Here is a 22,121-nt window from a genome sequence, read left to right as displayed (position 1 = left end):
GAGCTGTCTGCTCCTGAAGAACCTGGCCAAAAAAAAAAAAAAAAAAAAAAAAAAAAAAAAAAAAAACAACTGCCACATCTCTCCTGGACAAGGTGCAGACTGGCCCTGCCACTACTGCAATACTGATACCAGAACTTCCTGAACGGTGGGATGGTTGCACGAGGGTTGGATGAAGAGCCAATTGCAGAGGGCTCAAGTTTGGAGACAGGGCGGCTGCACAGGGGTGGGCTGTTTTCTGAGGCTGCTCCCGCCCGTGGCTCTGTGGTCCCCACGGGCCTCCCACCTGGACACCGGTGGGCCCTTCTCGGGCAGCGGCCAGGTCCGCCCATGGGACCTGATAGACAGGGTGGCAGGTTGCTGCGTGTTCTCGGCGGGCTTTGCCCGGATTACTTCAAGGGCTCCAGAGCAAACGTGGCCGTCGCAGCTGTGGTATCGGAGTGTCGAGCCCAGCCAGCTGCTGTCTGTCCTGCTTGGGCAACAGTTGGCAGGGCCCAAACCTGGACCGCCTGCCCTTCTTCCAACCCTGTGCCCTGCACGGAAAGTCTAAGTGTCGGGGCGAGCCGCGTTCCTGCTGCGTAGCGTGGCAGAAACGTTTCTGAGGCACAGCTCTCGGATCTCCACCCCTCACGTACAGGGAAGTGCCTGGAGCTCCCTCCGACCTCTGCGCCCTCTGGCCACGTGTTTCAGCGACAGCGTCAGGAGCACCAGCCTGGGTCCTCAATCCCATGTCCCACTCCAGACGTTCCTAGGCCTAGTGGGAAGTGGTCGCGATTGGTGCCCCAGCCCCGGATCCCTGCACCCCGTACGAGGCAGAACAGGCTGGGTGTGGCGGGAAAGGGGTGTGGTCCCTGCCTGCCTCCAGCTTGGATCCTCGCGGTGGGGCCATGGCGGCTACCAGGAGCCCGGGAGCTAGGAGGCGCCTGCAGGCCTGGCACGCGGTGCACGACAGGTGTCGCCAGTCCGGGGTCCTACTGGGCAGAGCGGCTGACACAGATGGGCTCTCCCCTTCCCCCCTTGTACGCGGGCCCTGACACTTGTTAGCAATGGGCTAATTTTAACCAGCTCAGGCCCGGCAGGAAACCAACGCAGGGGTGCGCAGTTCTTCCGGGCTACTCTGGTCTTCCGGAGGCCAATGGTGGGGAGCAGAGGCGGAGCAGGGTCTTTGTCGCCTGTGCCCCGGGTGGGGAAGTGTGGTCACTCCTGCCTCGAGAGGACGGCGTTTGAGCGCCAAGGTCGGGAGGAGGAAACGGTATTTCGGAAAGAAGATAGTAAATACTTCCTGTGTTTTCTGAGTCTCTTCCGTTCGTTCCTGAAGTCACTGGGTTCTATCAGAGTGCCTGACTGCAGACCCCTAGAGAATATTGCCGAAGTGATTTGAAAATCAGGCCTTGCGCTCTGGGGCTACCGGCCACTAGAGAGCGCTGCAAGGCAGCCTTTGAAGCACAGCCTGCAAGAGTTGGGTATCCGATCCCTGTCCTGGTTCCTCCTCCTCTCCCTCTCTCTGCATGTGAGAATTTCAGAAGATTCTTCCAGGACTCCTGTGACCAGTACCCACCCTATCTAGGCCCCAGCTGTCAGATGCTGGGGATTTACAATCCCTGTGAGCTGGCGGGCTCTGCTACGGTGCAGAAGTGGCAGGGAGCTGCTGGCTGCCTTTTCAGACATGAAAAGGCCCTGGAGGAGTGTGTATGCTCATAAAAATTATGGGATTTCACAGCTTTGAAATCTAATGATCCTGAGTGATCAAACACATCCAAGGCCCTTGGGGCTGCTGGGGGGTGGGACTGAGGGGGCTGTAGACCCTGGGTGGGAGAGCCTGGGGCCTGGCAGTGGGACAGAGTAATTAGCCTCTGTGGGAGGAGATGAGGAGCCCAGCAGCCTGAAGGGGTGTGCACTGAGTCAGGAAAGAAATGATAATAGCGAAGAACTGGGTGGTAAACCACCCTCTCCCGGAACAGAGACACTGCTCCCATCTCTGCCTCTGCCTTGCCCAGTGTGGCTGCCAAGAGATGGAGTGTTTTTCTACCTCTTGGGTTGGTGGGGATGCAAGGGGCAGTAGGTGGAACCAGGTATCCAAGGTCAAGGGTGCATGAAAGTAGGGGGTGAGGGTAATTGTGAAGAGATGGGGTATACTAAAAGACTTTGCTCACAACCGGTACTGCTGGAATCCTTTTGAAAATGGGCTACTTATAGAATTGTTCAGTGAAGTGGGTAAGTCATTTTTCCCTCTTAGGAGCAGTTTCCTCATCTGCAGTAGTCCCTTATGTCTAGGTCTCAGCTTCTCCTCCACTTCAAATCAATGCAGAATATGGACAAGGGGGACTCCAAGATCATTCCTAGCTTTGTCAGTTTTGTAGGCCTCTTGCTTTTGTCAGTCTCAGTTCTAAGCTTTGTTGCTCTCAGGCTGTGTAACCCAGCTACACTAGTCTCTTCAGGTTCCCCAACAGTAGTGCAAGGGAGAGGGAAAGGGGTTGAATTGCATTCCTGCTAAGGTCTTTGCCAATTTCCAACATGCTGTATTTGTGGCAAGGGGGTGACCTGGGCGGAGCCTGCACTCCCAACTCAGCCAGTAATTGTGTTCTTATTTTGTCAAGTCACTACCTTTCTACTTCAGAGTTCCCTTAAAAACTCAGTCAACTCAAAGTCCTTGTATGGCTTTCACAGAGAACACAGACTCTGGCAGAAGCTTGATTTGAAATGTGACTTCAGCTCCGATGCCAAACTTCCTGCTGTTCACCAGATTAAGACTATTTCACCCTTGCAGGCAACATACATACCACAACCAGATTTTTAGATTTGTTTATTTTGTTCCAAACCCCTTGAGGATTTAAATGTCTCAGGTCTTAAGCTCTGAAATTTTGTTCGTTCTTCTAGATTTAACTGTGGTGCCTAAGAGGCGGCATCCTACTCTAAATATTAATAATACTGTGCTGCTTTTGCCAGCCAACATTCTCTCCAAAAGCACACAAGCCCACACATGCACGTGCACATGTGTGGAAGAAGTAAATTGACACCCTGCCATGTTATGTGACACTTGAATGGGCAGATTCGGGACCTGTGAATATCTTTCCTTCATCTGGAGAGAAGTGGGTAGCAGCCTGATTCTTAAGTGCTATACACGCCTTGAACAACAAAGGAGGCCCTGCAGAAGCAACTTCCACTTGATTCGGTAGGGGGAAGGGCAAGCAGGAATGGAGGCAAGGGCACTGTTGCTCCAGTATTTCCTGTGGTCTCTCCTGGGAGTTCCAGGGCTCCTGGGCCCAGCCTCTCCTACTCCACTGCTGTTTGTGCTGACAGGGTAGTAATTAGGCCCCTTCCTACCCACAGAGCCAAGAACCAGTGGGTTTTCCTTTGGGAACTTGACAAGAGCTGGATTGGGACCAGCGGAGGGGGCTCAGGACTTTGGCCTTGAATGAAACCATCAGAGGCCAACTATGCCCCAGCTGCCTGTTTGTAACGGAAAAACTCATGGGTGGGGGCCATTGTCTCCTTTGGAGCCCCTCAGGGCAACCTCATCCTCCTGGCCCTGGGATGACCCTGGCTTGGGATGGCAAGTTGGCTCCAAGTGACAGCCAGGAATGCCTGGCGAAAAGATGATGCAAGGTTGGCTGACAGGAACACAATAGACAAAGGCCTGGGGGGGAGGGAGAGACACAAAGAGGCAGAATGAGGAGAGAGGCTGAGCTCCTAATGAGGTGAGCTGTGCTGGCTGAAAACAGCCTGGCAGTGCCCACTGCCCCTAGCCAGGGGCACTTGGAATGCTCTTCAGTAAGACTTGCCCGGAGCCTGGACCTAGGGAAACATCTGGCACCTACCTCAGAGGGATGAAGGTGGCCCAGAGTCTACCTTTCCTGGCACCTTTAATGCCCACTAAGTTGAGTGGCCCAGGATGCCCAGGATGGGGGACACAATTGGGTGGTAAAGGTTAGGATGGCTTCCTCTTCCTAAAAGAAATTGCCCAACCCTATGTGCAGTTGCTGCCTGTACCTTTTTGGGATCCAGATTGGGAATGGGGTTTTTCCTAAAGCACTCCCTTTCCTGGCCTGGCCCAGGTAGAAATATTGACTTGTCATGAAAACAGAGATGGAGTTGGTCCTTCACCAGGTCAATACTCAGTGCCCACTGCTCCTCTTTGCACCATGCCAGCCGGCTGTCATCAGTCCTCTGCCTGCTGAGATGAAAGGAGCTTCTTCACATTTTGACAGGTTGATACAAGGATGGGGAGCGGGGGTGGGGGGGGCTAGGTTCAGGTGTTGGCCTGGGAACCCTGTAAAAAGCAGTCAGTGGAACGAGGAACTCCGGTGTTTAAGATCCCTCCCTATATGATATTTTACTTTTCCAGTCTGCGATTTAGATCAGCTAGAGCCAAAAAGTGAGATGTGGCTCAGCCTGAGATGAGTGGAATTAATGTTAGTGTTAGAGGTGGACTGGGCCAAGGCGAGAGTGATTGGCCCAAGCTCTGGGTCCCTCCTTTCTCAAAGCACCTATGTGTCTATGATAGTGACAGAGAGAAATAAAGGGGGAAGAGAATGGAGAGGAGGCAGGAGAGAAAACAAGGAAGGGAAGGGGGAAGCAGACTGTTAAGCGACCATATCACGTGGACACTGCTTGTATACAGCTCTTGAGAAGCCGTGGTCCTGAGACAGGCGAAACAAGATGCTTTGTCTTATTTTACCTCTCTGCCTTCCCTCCATGCCCTGCCTCCCCCCACCTCCCCACTCCCCAGCACAATGGCTCTCAAGGATGGATGGCAATGAAGTCTTCAGCAAACAGAGGCTTGGGGCTTCCCCCACTAGGCTCCTGGGGACACAGTAGCACCTTTGGCAATTGGTTTTGGTGGGTGACAAATAAACGGGCTGGGAGGTCCCATCCCCCTTCCTACCCCAGAGGATAGAAAGTATTTGGAGAGGTTCCAAAGGCCAAGGGGGCGACCCTAAGCTTTCCCAGATCCTGGGAAGAGAAGGACCCCGGCAAGTTTGAAGGCATTCATGGGGAGAATTTGGTTACTGAGTTTGGAACACCTGGAGTTTTGGCTCCAAGGGAATGGTCAGGTGGCTGAAATGCTGTGTGCACAGGTATGGAAACAAGTGTGCTGGTGGCAAAAATGTAAAGGCTGAGCAGGTGGCATGGAGGGGAAGGGCTGGGGGGGCACACAATGGCAAGAAAGAGGCATTAGATTGGTTCCTCAGGGGTGGGGGAGCCTGGCAGCAGCTCCCCATTGGGATCTGGGTCAGGAGCCAACATCTTATCCTTGCTGGAATCCCTCTGCTCTTTCTTGAACATCCTTTGATGCATCAGAGGGACGAAGAAAAGGATGACAGCTCCAATGATGGGGGGCACGCCGGCAAAGTAGAAGGCCACATGGTAGTCCCCAAAACAGTTGCGGAGAAGGCCTGAAACACGATCAAGAAGAGACATGTCAAGCTTGGCTCTGTCCTGCCACCCAAAAGTGCTCTCAGCCTCTTATTTAAGGGCTGCGGCGGTACCTGTGCAGAGAATCTCAGCCTGCACTGCTTTGACTCAGGAGCTCTCTCAACTTCAAGGGCAGGTGGCTCCTCCCTGATGAAATGATCATTTGGGCCCTTGGGGTGAATGCTCATTAGGAAAAGCTAATGAAGCTTCTCTTGAAGTTTCTCTATTTGTGACTTTCACTGAGTTACAGCTAACTCCCAGACTCTCCTTGGCATGGAATTAGGAGGGAACCTGAGGTAAAAGAACTGCACAGAGATGGCCAAGGCTTGTCTTGCTGCACAGTTACGGTGTCTGCCCCTACCCCCACCTCCCAGACTGTTCTTATGGAACAGTTCGGCTGAGATCCTATTTGCCCTCTCTCTGAAGTGCCATTTGCCCTTGGACGTGGCTGTATGCATACATCTTCCTTCCAGTTACAGACATGGTTGGCCCCTCTGGGTTCCTTCATGCTATCAATGCCATGGATATGTTGGGCATAGGATACAAGGCTCCCCTACTCATCTCCAGAAACCAATGTGAGGGACCTCATAGGGAGAATGAGCCCAGAAACAATACCCAGGAGGTAAGCAAAATGGAAAGAGAGAAGGGTTCTGGAGCACAATTGGGATCAGGTGCTGAGTAGAGGCTCCCCTCCTATTGCACAACAGCTGGAGTGAAAGCGTTAGCCAGGGCCAGCGCGGTGGTGCAGCAGGTTAAGCTGCTGTCCGTGATGCTGGCATCCCATATTGGAGCACAGGTTTGGGTCCTAGCTGCTCTGCTTCTAATCCAGCTCCCTGTTTCTAATCCAGCTAATGCACCTGGGAAAGCAGTGGAGAATGGCCCAAGTACTTGGGCCTCTGCCACACACGTGGGAGCCCTGGATGGGTTCCTGGCTCCTCGCTTTGGCTTGGCCCAGCCCCAGCCATTGTGGCCATTATGGGAGTGAACCAATGCATGAAGATTCCACACCCTGCCCCCCGCCCCCTGGTCACTCTGTCACTCTGCCTTTCAAAAATAAAATAAATTATATATATATATATAAAATCTTTTGCTCCTGTTACAGAGTACCCTCCCAACACCTTGCACATAAATGATGTTCAAGGAGTAGTTGTTGAATTAGCCCATTTGACTAGCCTAGGAGAGGGTAACTCATGAATCAGGGTCTGTCATAAATCCTATAAGAGGGGAAACATACCAGGGGATTCGAATTCAATCCCATCGAGGTGGCATGTACCAATGCCATCTCACTAGTCCCAGTGATCAATTTCTGTTCACAATTGATCGTAATGATAGGACTAAGAACCAAAGGGATCACATAAACAAGAATAGTGTCTGCAAATACTAGCTGATAGAATCAAAAAGGGAGAGAATGATCCAACATGGGAAGTGAGATACACAGCAGACCCATAGAATGGCAAATGTCATAATAGCACTCTGGCCTCATAATCAGCCCTTAAGGCATGCGGATCCGGCTGAAATGCCCATGAGAGTATTTCAGGCATGGAAAGCCAAGACACTCTGGGGGAAAAAAACCTAAATGAAAGATCTCCGTGAGTGAGATCCCAGTGGAAAGAATGGGTCATCAAAGAAGGAGGTACCTTTCTCTGAAGGGAGGAGAGAACTTCCACTTTGACCATGGCCTTGTCTAAAAATGATCAGAGTCAGTGAACTCAGGGGGCTTCCATAGCCTTGGCAGCTCATGACAAGAGCCTAGGGTGATTACTGATGCCATAAACAAGAGTGTCAATTTGTTAAGTCAACAACAGGAGTCACTGTGCACTTACTCCTCATGTAGGATCTCTTTCCTTAGTGTGCTGTACCTTGAGATTTAATGCTATAACTAGTACTCAAACAGTATTTTTCACTGTATGTTTCTGTGTGGGAGAAAACTGTTGAAATCCTTACTTAATGTATGCTAAACTGATCTTCTGTATATAAAGAGAATCGAAAATGAATCTTGATGTGAATGGAAGGGGAGAGGGAGTGGATAAGGGGAGGGTTGTGGGTTGGAGGGACGTTATGGGGGGGAAGCCATTGTAATCAATATTCTGTACTTTGGAAATTTATATTCATTAAATAAAAGTTTAAAAATAAATAAATAAATAAATAAACTTAAAAAAAAAGAGGGGAATGAAGTTCTCTCTTCATTAGTTTTCTTGTTTCTTATGTTCCCTGGGGTGCCAGTAATGCACTCCTGGAAGAATGGAGGGAGAAGCCAGGAGTACTGAAGATGGCTGTGCCTACTGCCTGTGGAGGTAAGCCTCACTGGCTCAGTCCTGGGGTTTTGTCACAGTCAAATCTCTTCTACAGGCTCAATTTAGAAGCCAATAGAGGAGGAGGAGAGCATCTCTAAAGTTGAATAAACCAGGACCCACTTGCAAATAATCACTTGCCTGTGGGACGAGTGAGAGGTTACTGGATAACAGAATAGTCAAGATGGCCAAACCCATTTTTCTCTCTACTCTCCTGGAAGGAGCCATGCTATCTACAACAAAAACTCCATTGACACAGATAAACAGCCATGGAAAACCCATCTCCCCAATGAATCCATGCTTGTGTACCATGTTTAATCTCACCAGTAGTGCAAAGGGGTTTCATGCACTCTGACAAGGCTTCTTAAATAGTAAAGAGGAAAAGAGACCTCAAGAAGAAATGCTCAGGAGAGCTTGTCAGGGAAGACAGGACTCCCTGACCCATGCCCTCCCTGGAGATCAGCCTTACCTGCAATGGGAGGCCCAGCAATCATTGGCAGAGCCATCATACCCAGGAGGTAGCCAATGGCCTGTGAGGCCTGCATTGGGCCCACTAGCTCAAATGCAATGGGGGCCATGATGGTGATGAAGAAGCCATCACACAGGCCCAGGAAGAGGCAGACAACGATGAGGCCCCCGAAGTCGCGGCACAGGGGAATCATCATGGACATCAGGCCCAGGAGCAGGAAGGAGAGGACCTAGAAGAGCAATGGGAGCAGGGGTGTCAACAGGGAAAGTAGTTGGAGTAAATAGTTACCTTAAGCTACATCTAAGTCCTACACTGACGGATTCAAAGTTTTTTAAGAGAACCCTTTTTTAACTGTGATTGTATCAGGATTAGAAAGAGAGAGGACATAGCCATTGACCTCAAGAACTTTGTGTTTGGGGTCAATGCTGTGATGCTAGCATTCTGTATCAGAGTGCTGATTTGAGTCCTGGCTGCTCTATTTTTTTTAAATTAGGATATATTTATTTATTTGCAAAGCAGAGAGAGAGAGAGAGAGAGATCTTCCATCCACTGGTTCATTCCCCAAATGGCTGCAATAGCCAGGGCTGGGCCAGGCTGAAACCAGGAACCTGGAGCTACATCTGGGTCTCCTGCATGGGTGCAGGGGCCTAAGGCATGGACCACCTTCTTCTGCTTTCCCAGGTTCATAAGGAGGGAGCTGGATTGGAAGCAGAGCACTGAGACTTGAACTGGTACCCATATGGGATGCCGGCATCACAGGTGAAAGCTTTACTCACTATGCCACAAACACAGGTCCCAGGCTGCTCCACTTCTGATCCAGCTTCTTGCTAATGTGTCTGGGAGGGCAGTGGAGGATGGCCAAGTCCTTTGGCCCCTGTCACATGTGACACCCAGATGGAGTTCCAGGCTCCTGCTTTGACCTGACCCAGCCCTAGCTGTTGCAGGCATTTGGAGAGTGAACCAGCAATGGAAAAAAATCTCTCTCTGTCTCCCTGTTCTCTCTATACCTTTCAAATAAATAATTTTTTAAAAAAAAGTTTGTCTTTGCTCTGGAGCTTGAGATAAAGAGAATTGGCATTTGTGCTTTCTGATCCTGTGCTTGGCTGCCCCGCGGATCAGGGTCTAGAATCAAGCCTTTGTTGGCGTTCTCAGATTCGAGTAAGGTATTGGAAGAGAAAGCAGGGAAAGTGATTGTGACTTGCATGAAAATTAGATAGGAGACGGAATAGAAGGCGCAAAATGGGGACGCAGCCAATGGCCATCTTTGTGGAGGCCTCATTTCAGAAAACCCTTTGGCATGAAGGAGACCATTGCAGGGTTCACCAGGTTCCTTATGCTTTAGAACATGGGACACACCATCCCTGTCAGACATCTGAGCATGGCTCTGGGAGATTCTGGGCTTGGCTGTACACCCAGAGGAGACAACAAAGGATCTTTCAGGGGAGCCAAGCCACTAGGAGGGTGCTTTTGTTTTTTAAAGATTTTATTTATTTATTTGAGAGGTAGAGTTACAGACAATGAGAGGGAGAGATAGAGAAAGGTCTTCCTTTCGCTGGTTCACCCTCCAGATGGCCACAACGGCCAGAGCTGTGCCGATCCACAGGCAGGAGCCAGGAGCTTCTTCCAGGTCTCCCATGCAGGTGCAGGGGCCCAAGGACTTGGGCCATCTTTTACTGCTTTCCCAGGCCATGGCAGAGAACTGGATTGGAAGAGGGGCAGCTGGGACTCGAACTAGCACCCATATGGGATGCCGGCACCACAGGAGGAGGATTAACCTACTATGCCATGGCGCTGGCCTCTAGGAGGGTGTCTTAAGGAAGCCTGTAGCCAGCAGAGGAGCACTGACTAGCTACTGGACTTTCTTAGGGCTGAACAAAATAGCTCCAAAAGAAAAAAATGCCTTTCTAGGAGTTGGATTTTCTGCTCTCCTGAGAGAGAAAGGCTGCTGAAAACACAGCTGGCCTTTTGATTAAGGTCATTTGCAACCTGTTTCAGTGAGTCAGACTGGAGACCTGGGCTGCAGGCAAAGCAAAGCCCCAGCCAAACACCTTTCAGCCACCAGAACCAGGTGGCCCCAGGGTCAATGGTAAAACCTGATTTGTTTAGAGAGGCCCTTACAAGTCCAAGGATTTTCCAGTAGCTCACAGTTGGCCAATAGGCAGGCCAATTTATGCAGGAACACATGGAAGGAGTCGCAGGGAGGAGATCAAGGCTGTTTCGTGCTGTAGAGATTTTCTGGGTTGCTGCAGGCAGTGGGTTTGTTGGGTTTTGGAGAAGATAATGCCATCTGAGGACGTCCTTTTGTTAGGGGATTTCTGCACTTTGCCTAAGCTGTTCTGAGGTAGCTCAGCAGATGTTAGGAATAAGAAACTATACACAACTATGAGATAAAAGCAGGCCCACCTATCAACCAAGTCCATTATGACAATTAAGAATTAATGCCAATGTGATGGGCTTCCTGGCACAACAGGTTAAGCTGTGCTTGGGATGTCTGCATCCCATGTCAGAGTGCCTGATTCAAGTCTTGGCTACTCTATGATTCCAATCCAGCTTCCTGCTAATGTGCCTGAGAAGGCAGCAGAAGACGACACAAGTACTTAGATCCCTGCCACCTATGTGGGAGACCTGGATGGAGTTCCTGGCTCCTAGCTTCAGCCTGGCCTAACCCTGGCTGCTGCAAGCACTTAGAGTGAATGGAAGATTGATCTCTTTCTCTCTCTCTTTGTCACTCTGCCTTTCAGATAGATAAATAAATAAATATTTTTAGAAAATGGTGATACCATTATATAACACAAAGGACCCCATTAGGTAACTCTAATCAGCTCTAATTACTACCTATTGTGTCTAGCTGCCTCTTACCATCCTCCTTGAGGCCATGGCAAGGTTAAGAAACTAAAAATCCCTCTTGGAAATGAGAATCTGGTCTCCAGAATTGGCCCAAAGTGAGGCTGTCCTGCAGATTGTCACCATTTCCTTCCTAACAGACTGTGCAGGGGCTGGTGCCTGACACATGTACTTGCCGTTGTCAGTAGTAGGAACCACAGGGTCTAATGGGACATGCTTTAGACCCTGAAACTGGGTACCCTCCTCTCTGCAGGCCTGTCTTACTGCATGTGACCCAGAAAGAAAAGGAGGCAAGTTATGTGATGGCGAGAAACTCAGGACAAAGGAGAAGTTCATCCACTGTCTTGTGTTCTCGGCCTGAGATACTCAATTCATAAAATAAAGAAGCTGGACTATAAGTTGCAGAAGCAATGCTTCAGTTATATACTAGGGTACTTCAAAAATTTCATGGAGGGGGCCGGCATTGTGGTGTAGCGGGTAAAACCACCACCTGCAGTGTCAGCATCCCATATTGGTGTTGGTGTGAGGCCCAACTGCTCTACTTCAGATCCAGCTCCCTGCTAATGCACCTGGGAAAGCGGTGGAAGATGCCAAAGTCCTTGGGTCCCTGCACCAATATGAGAGACCTGGAGGAAGCTCCTGGCTCCTGGCTTTGGTCTGGCCCAGCCCTGACCGTTGTGGCCATTTGGGGAGTAAACCAGCAAATGGACAATCTCTCTCTGTCTCTCTTGCTACCTTTGACTCTTTTTCTCTATAACTCTGACTTTCAAATAAATAAATAAATAAATCTTTAAAAAAAAGAGTTCATGGAAAAATGGAATGAAAAAGCTGTTTATTTCAGTGCAAAATAATGAAATTCATGTATAATTGCTTCACAGTATACATTTTCCATGAGGTTTTTGAAGACTGTTGCATTATGCAGGGATTTTGTTTTTAGCACCAAAGTGTTCATAAATGTATCTTTTGATTCTACTTTCAAAGAACTTTTTGATGTCTTCTCATATTCTAAGATTATTTTATATCATTCTAAGTGGTGAAACTGGGCCAAGTAGGAGTAAGGAGAAGGGGCAGGCGCAGGCGGTGAAGTCAGCAGAAGCACTGAGGCCTACACCTAACTTGGCCTCTCACTAACATTAGTCTCTCCAGGCCCTGGAACTTGCACTGCACAACAGAAAAACTGCTCGGGCCTTGCTCTCTCCTGGGGACTGTGGTGAGAAACATGTGAGGTATAGGGCTGGGCAGGGTTGCTGCCTCTGCTCAAGATAAAGTCCTGGTCCAATGCCAGATTAGCCTGACTCCCAGAATACTTTGGCATCTTGGCTGCTAATACAGGCAGGGAAGACCCAAGGGGTGGCATGTGGGAGAGGCTGGGAGAACCCCATAAGCTTCCAATGTAGAAAGCCACAGAGATAAAGCACTTACTGATATTTGCAGAGGAATTCAAATATTTCCTAATTGATTTATCTCAATCAGAGGCTCTGGGTTTGACCTTGGTCAAGTCATTTATCATCTCTGAGACTTGGCTCCTGTATCACTTAGGGTAAGGGGATACAAGAAGAGTGCTGTATAGCAGTTCAGCCCTGCTACTGCTGTCTATGTGAGCTTTTCCTGTTTTTCCACATGTGTAATAAGAAGTCAGATTGTGTGGACCGTAAAGGACAATCCTAGTTCTGATAAAGAAGATCCACCAACTCTTGCAAAGTGGCCCACGGAATCAAACACAGCAGGAAAGTTAAGCATGTCATCTGAAGGTGTTTAGGAAAAGCATGTGGGGCTGTCAGAGACAGAGACATCCCTGCTGTGAGTGTAGTCAGGGTCTCCTGGAAATGCTTTTAGGATTTCCCCTAAGTAGTCAATGCTTTTAGGATAGTGTGCTGATGGGAGATTTGTGACTACTTATTTTCTGGGGTAGCCTTTACCCCTCCACAGGTTCCTGCACTTGGGCACCTCCAGGTAAGCTCAGCTGCAGGAGAGGAAAATGCATGAATCACATGAGAAGGACAAGACCGCTGCCAAGGTAGACAGAGACTGACCACCTGCTGCATTTGCAGCAGGCCAGAGCCCCATTCGTACAGAACGTGGCCTCTGGATCATCCATGTAGCTACTGAGGGTGTGAAGAACCCTGTGTCAGTGTTAGGATGAAAGGATTAATCCCATTGCACAAAAAAGGGAAGTGAGGCCTACAGAGGGAAGTGAGGGCTGGCCTCTTCTGGCACCTTTTTTGTGTCCATTGATAGGATAGCACTTGAGAGCCAGTGCTGGATGACAAAAAGCTCTAGAAATATGAGGTGGTAGCCCTGGGCCTAGGCCTAGAGGAGAGAGGCACTGTGCCATAGAGAGCTACAGAGGCCCAAGACCCTCCAAGAGAGTGGAGAGTGGAAATCAGATCAGTCCTTACTGGAAGCAGCATCATACCTCTGGCCTCATTCCCTTCTTTCAGAACCATTATTAAATAACAGAAAAAAAATTTATTTTAAAACTACTCTAAGGGGTTCTATATACACTGCTATCACTGGTGAAAGAAGTAGAACAAAGTAGATCTTCTTCGTTTGGAAGTAGGGGAGGGGCAGGCATTTGACCTGGTGGTTATGATGCCTGTGTCCCATATTGGAGTGCCTGCATCCAATACTTGGCTCTGCTACTGATGGTAACTTCCAGCTAATACAGACCCTAGCAGGCAGCAGTGATGGCTCAAGTAATTGGGTTTCTGCTACGTGAGAGCTCTGGTCATTATGGACATTTGAAGTGTGAACCAGCGGCTGGGAGTGCTCTCTCTTTCTCTCTCTCCTGCTCTCTCTCTCTCTCTCTCTCTCTCTCTCTCACACACACACACACACACACACTCTGCCTCTCAAATAAATAAATATTTTCAAAAGAAAGGAGAGGAAACCAATGCTTAGAGAATTTGATTGACTTTCACATGTTGCACACAGCAGCGATACACCCTACCATTCTGTCCCAAAGGCTTGGAATAACCTAGCGTATGTAGTATGTGTGGCAGGCTGTTCCTCCCCACAGTGGACAGGTGTTCACACTCACCTGCAGGTAGATCTTCTTAAGTCCAGGAATGGAGTCACTGACATGGCCTGACACAAGACGCCCAAGGCCTGAGGTAGCCCCGATACACACCAAGAGCACCCAGGTCTCCTTGATTTCCAAGAACTCTTCTTCCACATACTTCATCTGAAAAGCATAGCACCAGGACCCCCAGAAGAGGAGGAGGAAAAGAACTGACTGGTTAACTGTTGGCATATCCAGAACCCTCTATCGCTTATTTCCCTGGACCAAGAATTCCCTCTCCTGGAGCCCTAGCCCCAGTTCAAGCTCTCTGGCTGTTTCTAGCAGCCTAAAGCACTATGTATCCCTTGTTTCCCTGGATTCTGGGCTTTTCAGGAACAGCCAAGGGGAATGAGTACCTCCAAGGCACTTCTAATCTCTGGCAGGACACAATTACAGCCTTAACAACTGAGGGAAAAAACATCCCAGGGTCCTCTACAATCTCCCCCACTTCCTGATGCAACACAGAGGGCCTGGGGCAGCATCTGGTCACAAGGACAGAAGGCTCCACTAACTTCCAAAGCATGTTTTAAGAAACAACGTCTGGGCTGGCACTGCGGCATAGCAGGTCATGCCACGACCTGCAGTCCCGGCATCCCACATGGACGCCGGTTCAAGTCCTGGCTGCTCCACTTCTGATCCAGCTCCCTGCTAATCCACCTGGGAAAGCAGTAGAAGATGGTCCAAGTGCTTGGGCCCCTGCCACCCACATGGGAGACCCAGAAGAAGCTTCTGGCTCCTGGCTTTGGCCTGGCTCAACCCCAGCCACTGTGGTCATCTGGTAAGGCAAAGTTACAGAAAGAGGGAGGGAGAGACAGAGAGTAAGGGGTCTTCCATCCACTGGTTCACTCCCCAAATGGCTGCAACGGCCTGAGTAGGGCCGATCCAAAGCCAGGAGCCAGGAGCTTCTTCTGGGTCTCCCATGTGGGTGCAGGGGCCCAAGGACTTGGGCCATCTTCCACTGCTTTCCCAGGCCACAGCAGAGAACTGAATCAGAAGAAAGGCAGCTGGGACAGGAATGGGATGCCGGCAACGCAGGTGGAAGCTTAACCTATTATGCCACAGCACCTGCCCCAATCTATTTTTCTTTAAAGAAATGAAAACTGTGGAGGATAACAACTGATTGTAACCCACAATTCTGTGACCATTTAAGTTTGGTAGCTGCTGGGTGAAACAAGCTGAATGGCTTTCTGCGATGCAGATTTTTCATACCTTACAAGAAATTACTAAATTAAATGAAGCCGCAAAGACCACCATTCTTCAATAACAAAAAAAATATACACCTTTGTTTTGGGTCATTTGGGCCAGTCTCCTGCATTGGACGACAACGCTTATCCCCCAAAGCCATCTGCATTTTGAGCACGGGGGAAGCCATGGTCCATGGGCCTTCAGTTAAGGAGCTCCCTCTCCTTTTCATTGCGATCCTCTCTCAACCTGTGCTTTTTCCCTCTCTGGGCCTCTCCAACTACTGCTCTGTTTCATTTTCCAAAGGTCCTAGCTCTGCTCTTTCAATGTCTTCCACCCCCCACCCTCTGGACTGCAGGAGAGTTGAGAGGTGCTTCTTGGGGCCCAGTGTGGTGGGCCAGCCCTGTATTCCTCACCAAGTGGACATAGGGAACGAAGTAGCCGAGGGCAGCAGCAGCAATCCCGAAGGCCCAGATGCGGTAGGTGCGTTGGCGGAACACTCGCATGTTGAAGTACTTCCTGAGCTGAGCCAGACAGCGCTGGTGCAGGGTACGGACACCTCTCTTGCTTGGGGTGTCCTGGGAGCTGGGCAGGAGGGGCCGATAGGTGAGTGACAGCAGCATGAGAACAAACATGAAGGTACTGAGCACCTGGAAGGTTTGGGCCAGCTTGATCTTATCCCCCAGCATTTTGATGAGGAAGGGGAAGGACATGGAGAAGATGCTACTGCCAGCAGACACCACACCATTGGCCAGACCCAGGCGACGCTGGAAGTAGTGGCCCAGGATGACGAGGGATGGCTGAAAGGCGAAGGAGCAGCCACAACCAAAGAGAATCCCGTAGGTGAAGTAGCGCAGGCTCAGGGAGCTGTGGGAGAGACACCGAGAGCTATCCTCAGCGGCTTGACCAACAATCCACCTGCCCTGCCCGCTTTAGCCTCCAGAGACCTCCATTGTTCCACCTTAACCCACAGCCCCACCTGCCATGAAGCCCTAAAGCAGACGATCAGAGAAATAAGGTGGCCTAAGGTAACGTAACTGGGAATTGGCAAAGCTGGGATTTGAATCAAGGTCTGTACAACTCTAGCATGAATTCCAGCACCCTATCAAAATGAAACACTCAAAAGAAAGCCACAGTGGCTGGTGTTGTGTTTAGTGGCTTGGGCTGCTGCTTGGGACTCCCACATTCCATGTCAGAATGCCAATTTGAGTCCCAGCTACTCCGCTTCTGATCCCGCTTTCTGCTAATGTACCTGGGAGGCAGCAGACGATGGCTCAGGTGCTTGGGCTCCTGCCATCCATGTAGGAAACCCAGATGAAGTTCCTGGCTTCTGGCTTCAAGCTAGGCCCATCCCTGGCTGTTGTGGGCATTTGGGGAGTGATTTAGCAGATGGAAAATGTCTATTTTTCTGTTTCTCCCTCTTTCTGTGTCACCCTTACCTTTCACATAAATCTTTAAAAAATAGGAGAAGGAGGGGGAGGGGGAGGGGGAGGGGGGAGGGGAAGGGGAAGGGGAGGGGGAGGGCAGGGGGAGGGGGAGGGCAGGGGGAGGGGGAGGGGGAGGGGGAGGGGGAGGGGGAGGGGGAGGGAGAGGGAGAGGGAGAGGGAGAAAGCCAGAACTAGCCTAGGCAAAGGCTGGGTGAAAGGCTACAGGGAGTCAGTCTGTGTCTTAGGAAAAACTGTTCTACCTTACTGCTCGCCCAGAAACCCTGGGTATGCTGGTGGCCAAAGCTTTATCCCAGGTCACAAAGCCCTGCAAAAGGCCAAAATCATCTTCAGTGTCTTTCTCTTGTCTTTCTCCATGCTCAGGTCCCTAATATTTCAGAGAGTGGCTGGTGATCTCCTGAGAGACTTCCCCGCCCCAACCCTGCCCAAGGTCTGGATATCTCATGGCCATTTACCCCAGGCCCTGGATGGTCTCTCAGGGGGTCTTGAGATAAGGAACCCCTATAACTTCCAGAGCCCTGCCTCTGTTGCTGGATGTGGTATGGGTGTTGTTTCCTAGAGCAGCCTGACTGCGAAACAGGAAGTGGAGTCTCAGAAATGTTGTGGGCCTGGCCAAGTAAGACAGATCTCGGCTTACAACTCGTAGGCCCTTCTGTAACACAAGGCAAAGTGTCAGAAGGGGAAAGGCCATTGGAAGGTCAGTTTGGCCAGTCACCTGCTTCCAGACAATGTTGGCATAGCCTAGTGAAGAGTCTTGTTTTGTTTTTGATGCCACCCTATATTTTGCAATAATTCTTATCTGACCACTTCGTTATCTAATGTTCCTCTTGGTCAGGAAGTTCTTCCTCAGAGACAGACCCAGTGCTCAGACTATAGGACTAGGCCTATGTGGCACACACAATGTGGTGCTACGCCTCATGATCCCAACATAGCTGTCGTTGCTGTTGCTTTCTAGCTACTTGAATTCACTGCATGTGAGCAGGGGCTTGGGTTTCAAAAGGGTGGTCTTCATTTGGAACACATAGCTAAGCCATGGTTCCTCTTCTGTCAGGCACCTTGGGGCCTGCTCCCATTAGATTGCAGGTATCCTGTGGGCTTGGCCTGAGCTGGGGGTCTGGTTAAGGGAGGAGAGCTGGACTTTCCGAGAGGAGTCCTGTAGGAGGCCAAATGTGGGATTCAGTTCATGATGCTGTGCAGTGGATCTCTTTCTAGCTGGGCCCCAGGACAGGAGGCCCCCTGGGTTAGGCTTGCCAAAGCCTCGCCAGCCCTGCCTGTACTCTGTCCTGTTCCACGTCATCCAAAGGCACTCAGAACCCTGGTTGAGACAACAGGAAGGATGACTTGGCTCTCTAGCCACAAGAAGGACCATTTTTCCACTGGACATGAAGCCATCCAGAAAGTTTCTTGGCTCTGAAGATGTCCTCACAGAAAGAGCAAATGGGGGAGGGTGGGGGCTAGGAGCTGGAGAACAGAACGCCTCCTCCAGCGCGCCTCAACAGCACTGCCAGAGGAAAACACCACATCTGAGCTTCCCCTCCTGTGACTGAGCCCATGTGGATTGGAAGGGAAATGGGATCCGTATGTTGCTAATTTGTTTACGCTTTGCTCTGCTTGGTCTTACAAAACAGGCCTCTGCTGTGTAGCACGGAGACTGGAGCCACTTCTGAGGCCTTACCTCCTCCCTACAAAGAACCAGATACCTACTTGCTGGGGGCAAATGAGGCTGACCACCAGAGGGACCTTGAAAAAGTCTGGACTTGCTGCCCTGGGAGGGGTAAACAAGCCCCAGACGGACGTGGTTCTCCCCTGTGTCTCTGATGGAACCAAGAAACCATTGCAGGGCAAAACCAAGTTCTACTGTGAGTGCAACTTTAGACTGAAGAGTTATGGCCTTCTCTGGGGAATCAAGCTCACACAACAAATCACCGACAAGTTAACCCTGCCCCCATTCCAGTTATGCCACTGGTAATTTCTGTGTCTCCAGGCTGGCTTTGCCTCACATCAGTCCAGGAAGATTGGGAGTAGGAGGTACCATAACTTCCAAAGTGTGTTTGGCAGAAAGCCAATGGCAATGGTGTTCTTTAGGAATCCTATATTCCTGTCTTCGGTCATATAACTCTAAACGCGCCCAATCTCGTCTGATATCAGAAGTAAGCAGGGTTGGGCCTGGTTAGTACTTGGATGGGAATCCTGTATTCCTCAAGCTATGATGTAGTGTCTTTTTTCTCCCTTACCCTTTACCCATGCTTCTGCAGGGCTGGCAGAAAAGAAAATAGAAAATGAACTTGTACTCTGTTCCTTGCCTGACACTACCAAGTTCTGCCAGTGAGACCAGTGCGACTAGAGTTTCAGTTTAGCCTACACCTAGCTGGGTTCTGGGTCTGTGCCTCAGTGTATGATTCTGCAAAACATCCTTCTCCTGCCCAAGGACTGGATCCTTTTCTGAAAGGCAGAGTAACAGAGAGAGAAAGGGAGAAAGATCTTCCATCCGTGGGTTTACCTCCCAAACACCTGGAACACCAACTGGGTCTTCTAGTGAATGGCAGGTCCCCAAGGACTTGGGCCATCTTTTGCTGCTTTCCCAGGCCATAGCAGAGAGCTAGATCAGAAGTGGAGCAGCCAGGACTCTAACCAGCATGCCATATGGGATGCCAGCATCACAAGCAGCTGCTTAACCTGCTGTGCCACAATGCTGGCCCCCAGTGAATCCTTGTCTGTCCCAAATCATGCATGCATTGATATCCAGAAAAGGGTCAAAAATGCTCAACAGGGTTGGGTGTTTGGAACAGCTGCTGCCTGGGATACCCACATCCCATATTGGAATACCTAAGTTTCAGTCCTTGTTCCACTTCCAATGCCTACTTCCTGCTAATGTGCACATTGGAAGGCAGCCAGTGATGGCTCAAGTGGTTGACCCCTGCCACCCACATGGGAGGCTTGGATAGAGTTCCTGGCTCCTGGCTTCTACCTGGCCCAGCCCCATTTTGGCTATTTGGGAAGTGAACCAATAGATGGGATCTGTCTCTGTGTGTGTGTGCGTGTGTGTTCCTGTGCCTTTCTCTGTCTGCCTTATAAATAAATAAATAGAAAGAAAGAAAAACCTTTTAAAAAGAGAAAAATACTCAACAGTCTTGAGCTCTGCCGACCTCAGCCTAAGACTCTGAGGAATCCTGGAATGCTAGGCGTCCACCTGGGCTCACTCTAGAAGCTCATTCCTGGGAGGGCAGGCAAGGTCATGAGATGTGTGGTGTATTGAAGGAGAAAAGAATGGTTGAGCTGGAAGGAATCCTTTGTGTTATACAAATTGAGACCCAGAGAGAGGAATGGGATTCATTACTTGTTATACAGCCATTCAGTGGCCCAAACTGGACTTGGGCCCACCTCTATGTAATTACCAGACTTAGGACCCTCCCACCACCTTGGAACTCTTGGGTCCTTTTTGGGCTATTCCCTACCAATGTGTCCTGGGGCCCCTGCCTAGATGAGTCTTACTGGGCCATGAATGCTGGGAATAGAGTCTCTGAGGGCCCAATGTGACTGTGGCTACCGAGGACTCTGTAGTGAGAAGAGTATCCTTAGCTAAAGACCACAAAGAAGCCATCCCTCAGCCATGGGAAATGACCGGCCACCCCCAGCCTTACCTGGTGAAGGAGCTGGTGTGGAGGCCTATGAAAGCAACAGCAGCCCCCGCGGTCGCTGTGATCCGGCAGCCCAGACGGTCAGTGAATATACTCACAATGGGAGAACAGAAGAAGATCATGCCCATCGCCAGAGCTCCTACCCATGCTGCAGAGAAAAGCAGCACAAAGAGACATTAGCTTAACGTGGTGCCTGGTGGTGCTGCTGCTCTCTCAGTTCTTCTCCAGCCTTTCAGAAGGGGTACTAGATTGGTCTAGGCTGTTGGCCTGCTGGTCCCAGTGGTCAAAAAGATACGCAAACAGAGGCTGGATATAAAACAGGGGACTCCAGCAATGTGGACAGATTTGAACTAGGCAGTATTTCAGGCCATTCCATGGACACTTAGCCAGATCCATAGCCTTAAAGCACTGGGCTACTTGGCTTAAATGCAAGGAACATGATGATTAAGGTCAGGTTTGCCATGGCTATTGGAACAACCTTCTGAAGATGCTAAGACTAAGCAGCAGAGAAGCCACAGACAAAAGCCTCCTGGAATTGTACAAGAATGCAGGGTAGGGTCAGGGGCCAACCCACAATCTCTAAGAACACTGCCAAGAGGGTCGCGTAACCCTCAGGCTGCATAAGATCCTTCATCAGAGCCCAGGTTTGGCAAATTGTGACTTGAAACTCAAGTAATAAGGGTTTATCCTGTTTTAAAGGCTATGAAGTGTCTTTCACATTTCACACTGGGGAGGAAACAATCTGCCCTGTTTCTTAGATTCTTCCAGCCCATTTCCCTTTGCTCAGCCCTCCCAAGGAAAGCTCATGCTTTTTTTTTTGTTTGAAGGTTGGTAAGTTTCAGCCTGGGCCTGACTTCGAGGCTAAATAATCTTTGTTCCTTTAACAACTCCTAACTCTATAATTACTTTCCAACTCTCCTCCTCAACACATTCAAAGTCATCCCTCTCATCCCACTCCCTAGCCCTCCTCATCTCTAAACAATGGATGATCCACTTTCTGTCACCTGAGAGGGCACTGGGCCAGCTTCTGGCTGGCTTCAACTGTGGAGTCCCAAGTGGGCCAGAGGCATGGAGTCTGAGTGAAGTCAGGGCTAGTGCACTGCCTATGTCTCTTACCCCAGTGCCAAATAAGCTTTTCGGGTCCCCAGAGGGGAATCCTTGCTTCCTGGGGCCCCCTCCTAACGGCTTGGCTCTAAAAGTAGTAGGATAGTGGGAAATCTGGACTTTTCTCACAAGTTCATCCTTTACCTTGAAATTTCACCACTTATCAGCTCTGGGACCTTGAGAATCCACACAGTGCTTCTCTAACTCTCAGTGTTCTCATGTGTGAAATGGGAGTTAAAATTCCTGCTATGCCTTCCTCAAAGATCAGATCAGATGTAATTATACGTATAAGAGAGCCCTGTAAGTATCAATAGTCATGCCATATGAAAAATTAGTGCAAAATGATCACAAATTTGAATGTAGGCATTAAATTATAAAATTTCTAGCAGAAAGTAGAGAAGAAAAATATTTCCAATTTTAGGTTATGCAAAGGTTTCACAGAGTCACAAAATATATGATCCATAAGAAACATATGCATCAGTTTTCACCAAAATTTAAAACTTCTACTATTCACAAAATAGTTACAAAAAGTAAAAAGGCAGTCCTTTAGACTGGGAAAAAGATTTGCAATGCACGTATCTGACAAAAGACCAGTATTCCACATACCACTGTGAGGAAACTCTCACAACTCAATAGGAGGAAGCAACTACCCATTTTAAAAGATGGATGAGAGAC

The 22,121-nt window shown here is 49.6% G+C and overlaps 1 protein-coding gene across 2 annotated transcripts in view; it reads right to left on the bottom strand.

Moving 5' to 3' along the window:
* Positions 1-2,785: 2,785 nt before the first annotated feature.
* SLC16A2 (solute carrier family 16 member 2) overlaps positions 2,786-22,121 on the bottom strand; it is a 147,815-nt gene continuing 128,479 nt past the window's right edge. For both annotated transcript variants that reach the window (XM_089324852.1, XM_089324853.1), the window contains exons 3-7: positions 20,346-20,490; positions 15,676-16,126; positions 14,057-14,200; positions 8,173-8,401; positions 2,786-5,393 (exon numbers count right to left, since the gene is read on the bottom strand). In XM_089324852.1, the coding sequence (XP_089180978.1) occupies positions 5,173-5,393; positions 8,173-8,401; positions 14,057-14,200; positions 15,676-16,126; positions 20,346-20,490 (1,190 nt within the window). In that variant the 3' untranslated portion in view covers positions 2,786-5,172. The remainder of the gene's footprint in view (positions 5,394-8,172; positions 8,402-14,056; positions 14,201-15,675; positions 16,127-20,345; positions 20,491-22,121) is intronic.

This window comes from Oryctolagus cuniculus, chromosome X, assembly GCF_051225735.1.
Source record: "Oryctolagus cuniculus isolate XC-2025 breed Fujian yellow rabbit chromosome X, ASM5122573v1, whole genome shotgun sequence".
NCBI classification, from domain to species: domain Eukaryota; kingdom Metazoa; phylum Chordata; class Mammalia; order Lagomorpha; family Leporidae; genus Oryctolagus; species Oryctolagus cuniculus.
The sequence above is the reverse complement of the archived record's forward strand: the minus strand, read 5'-3'. Positions and strand labels throughout refer to the sequence as shown.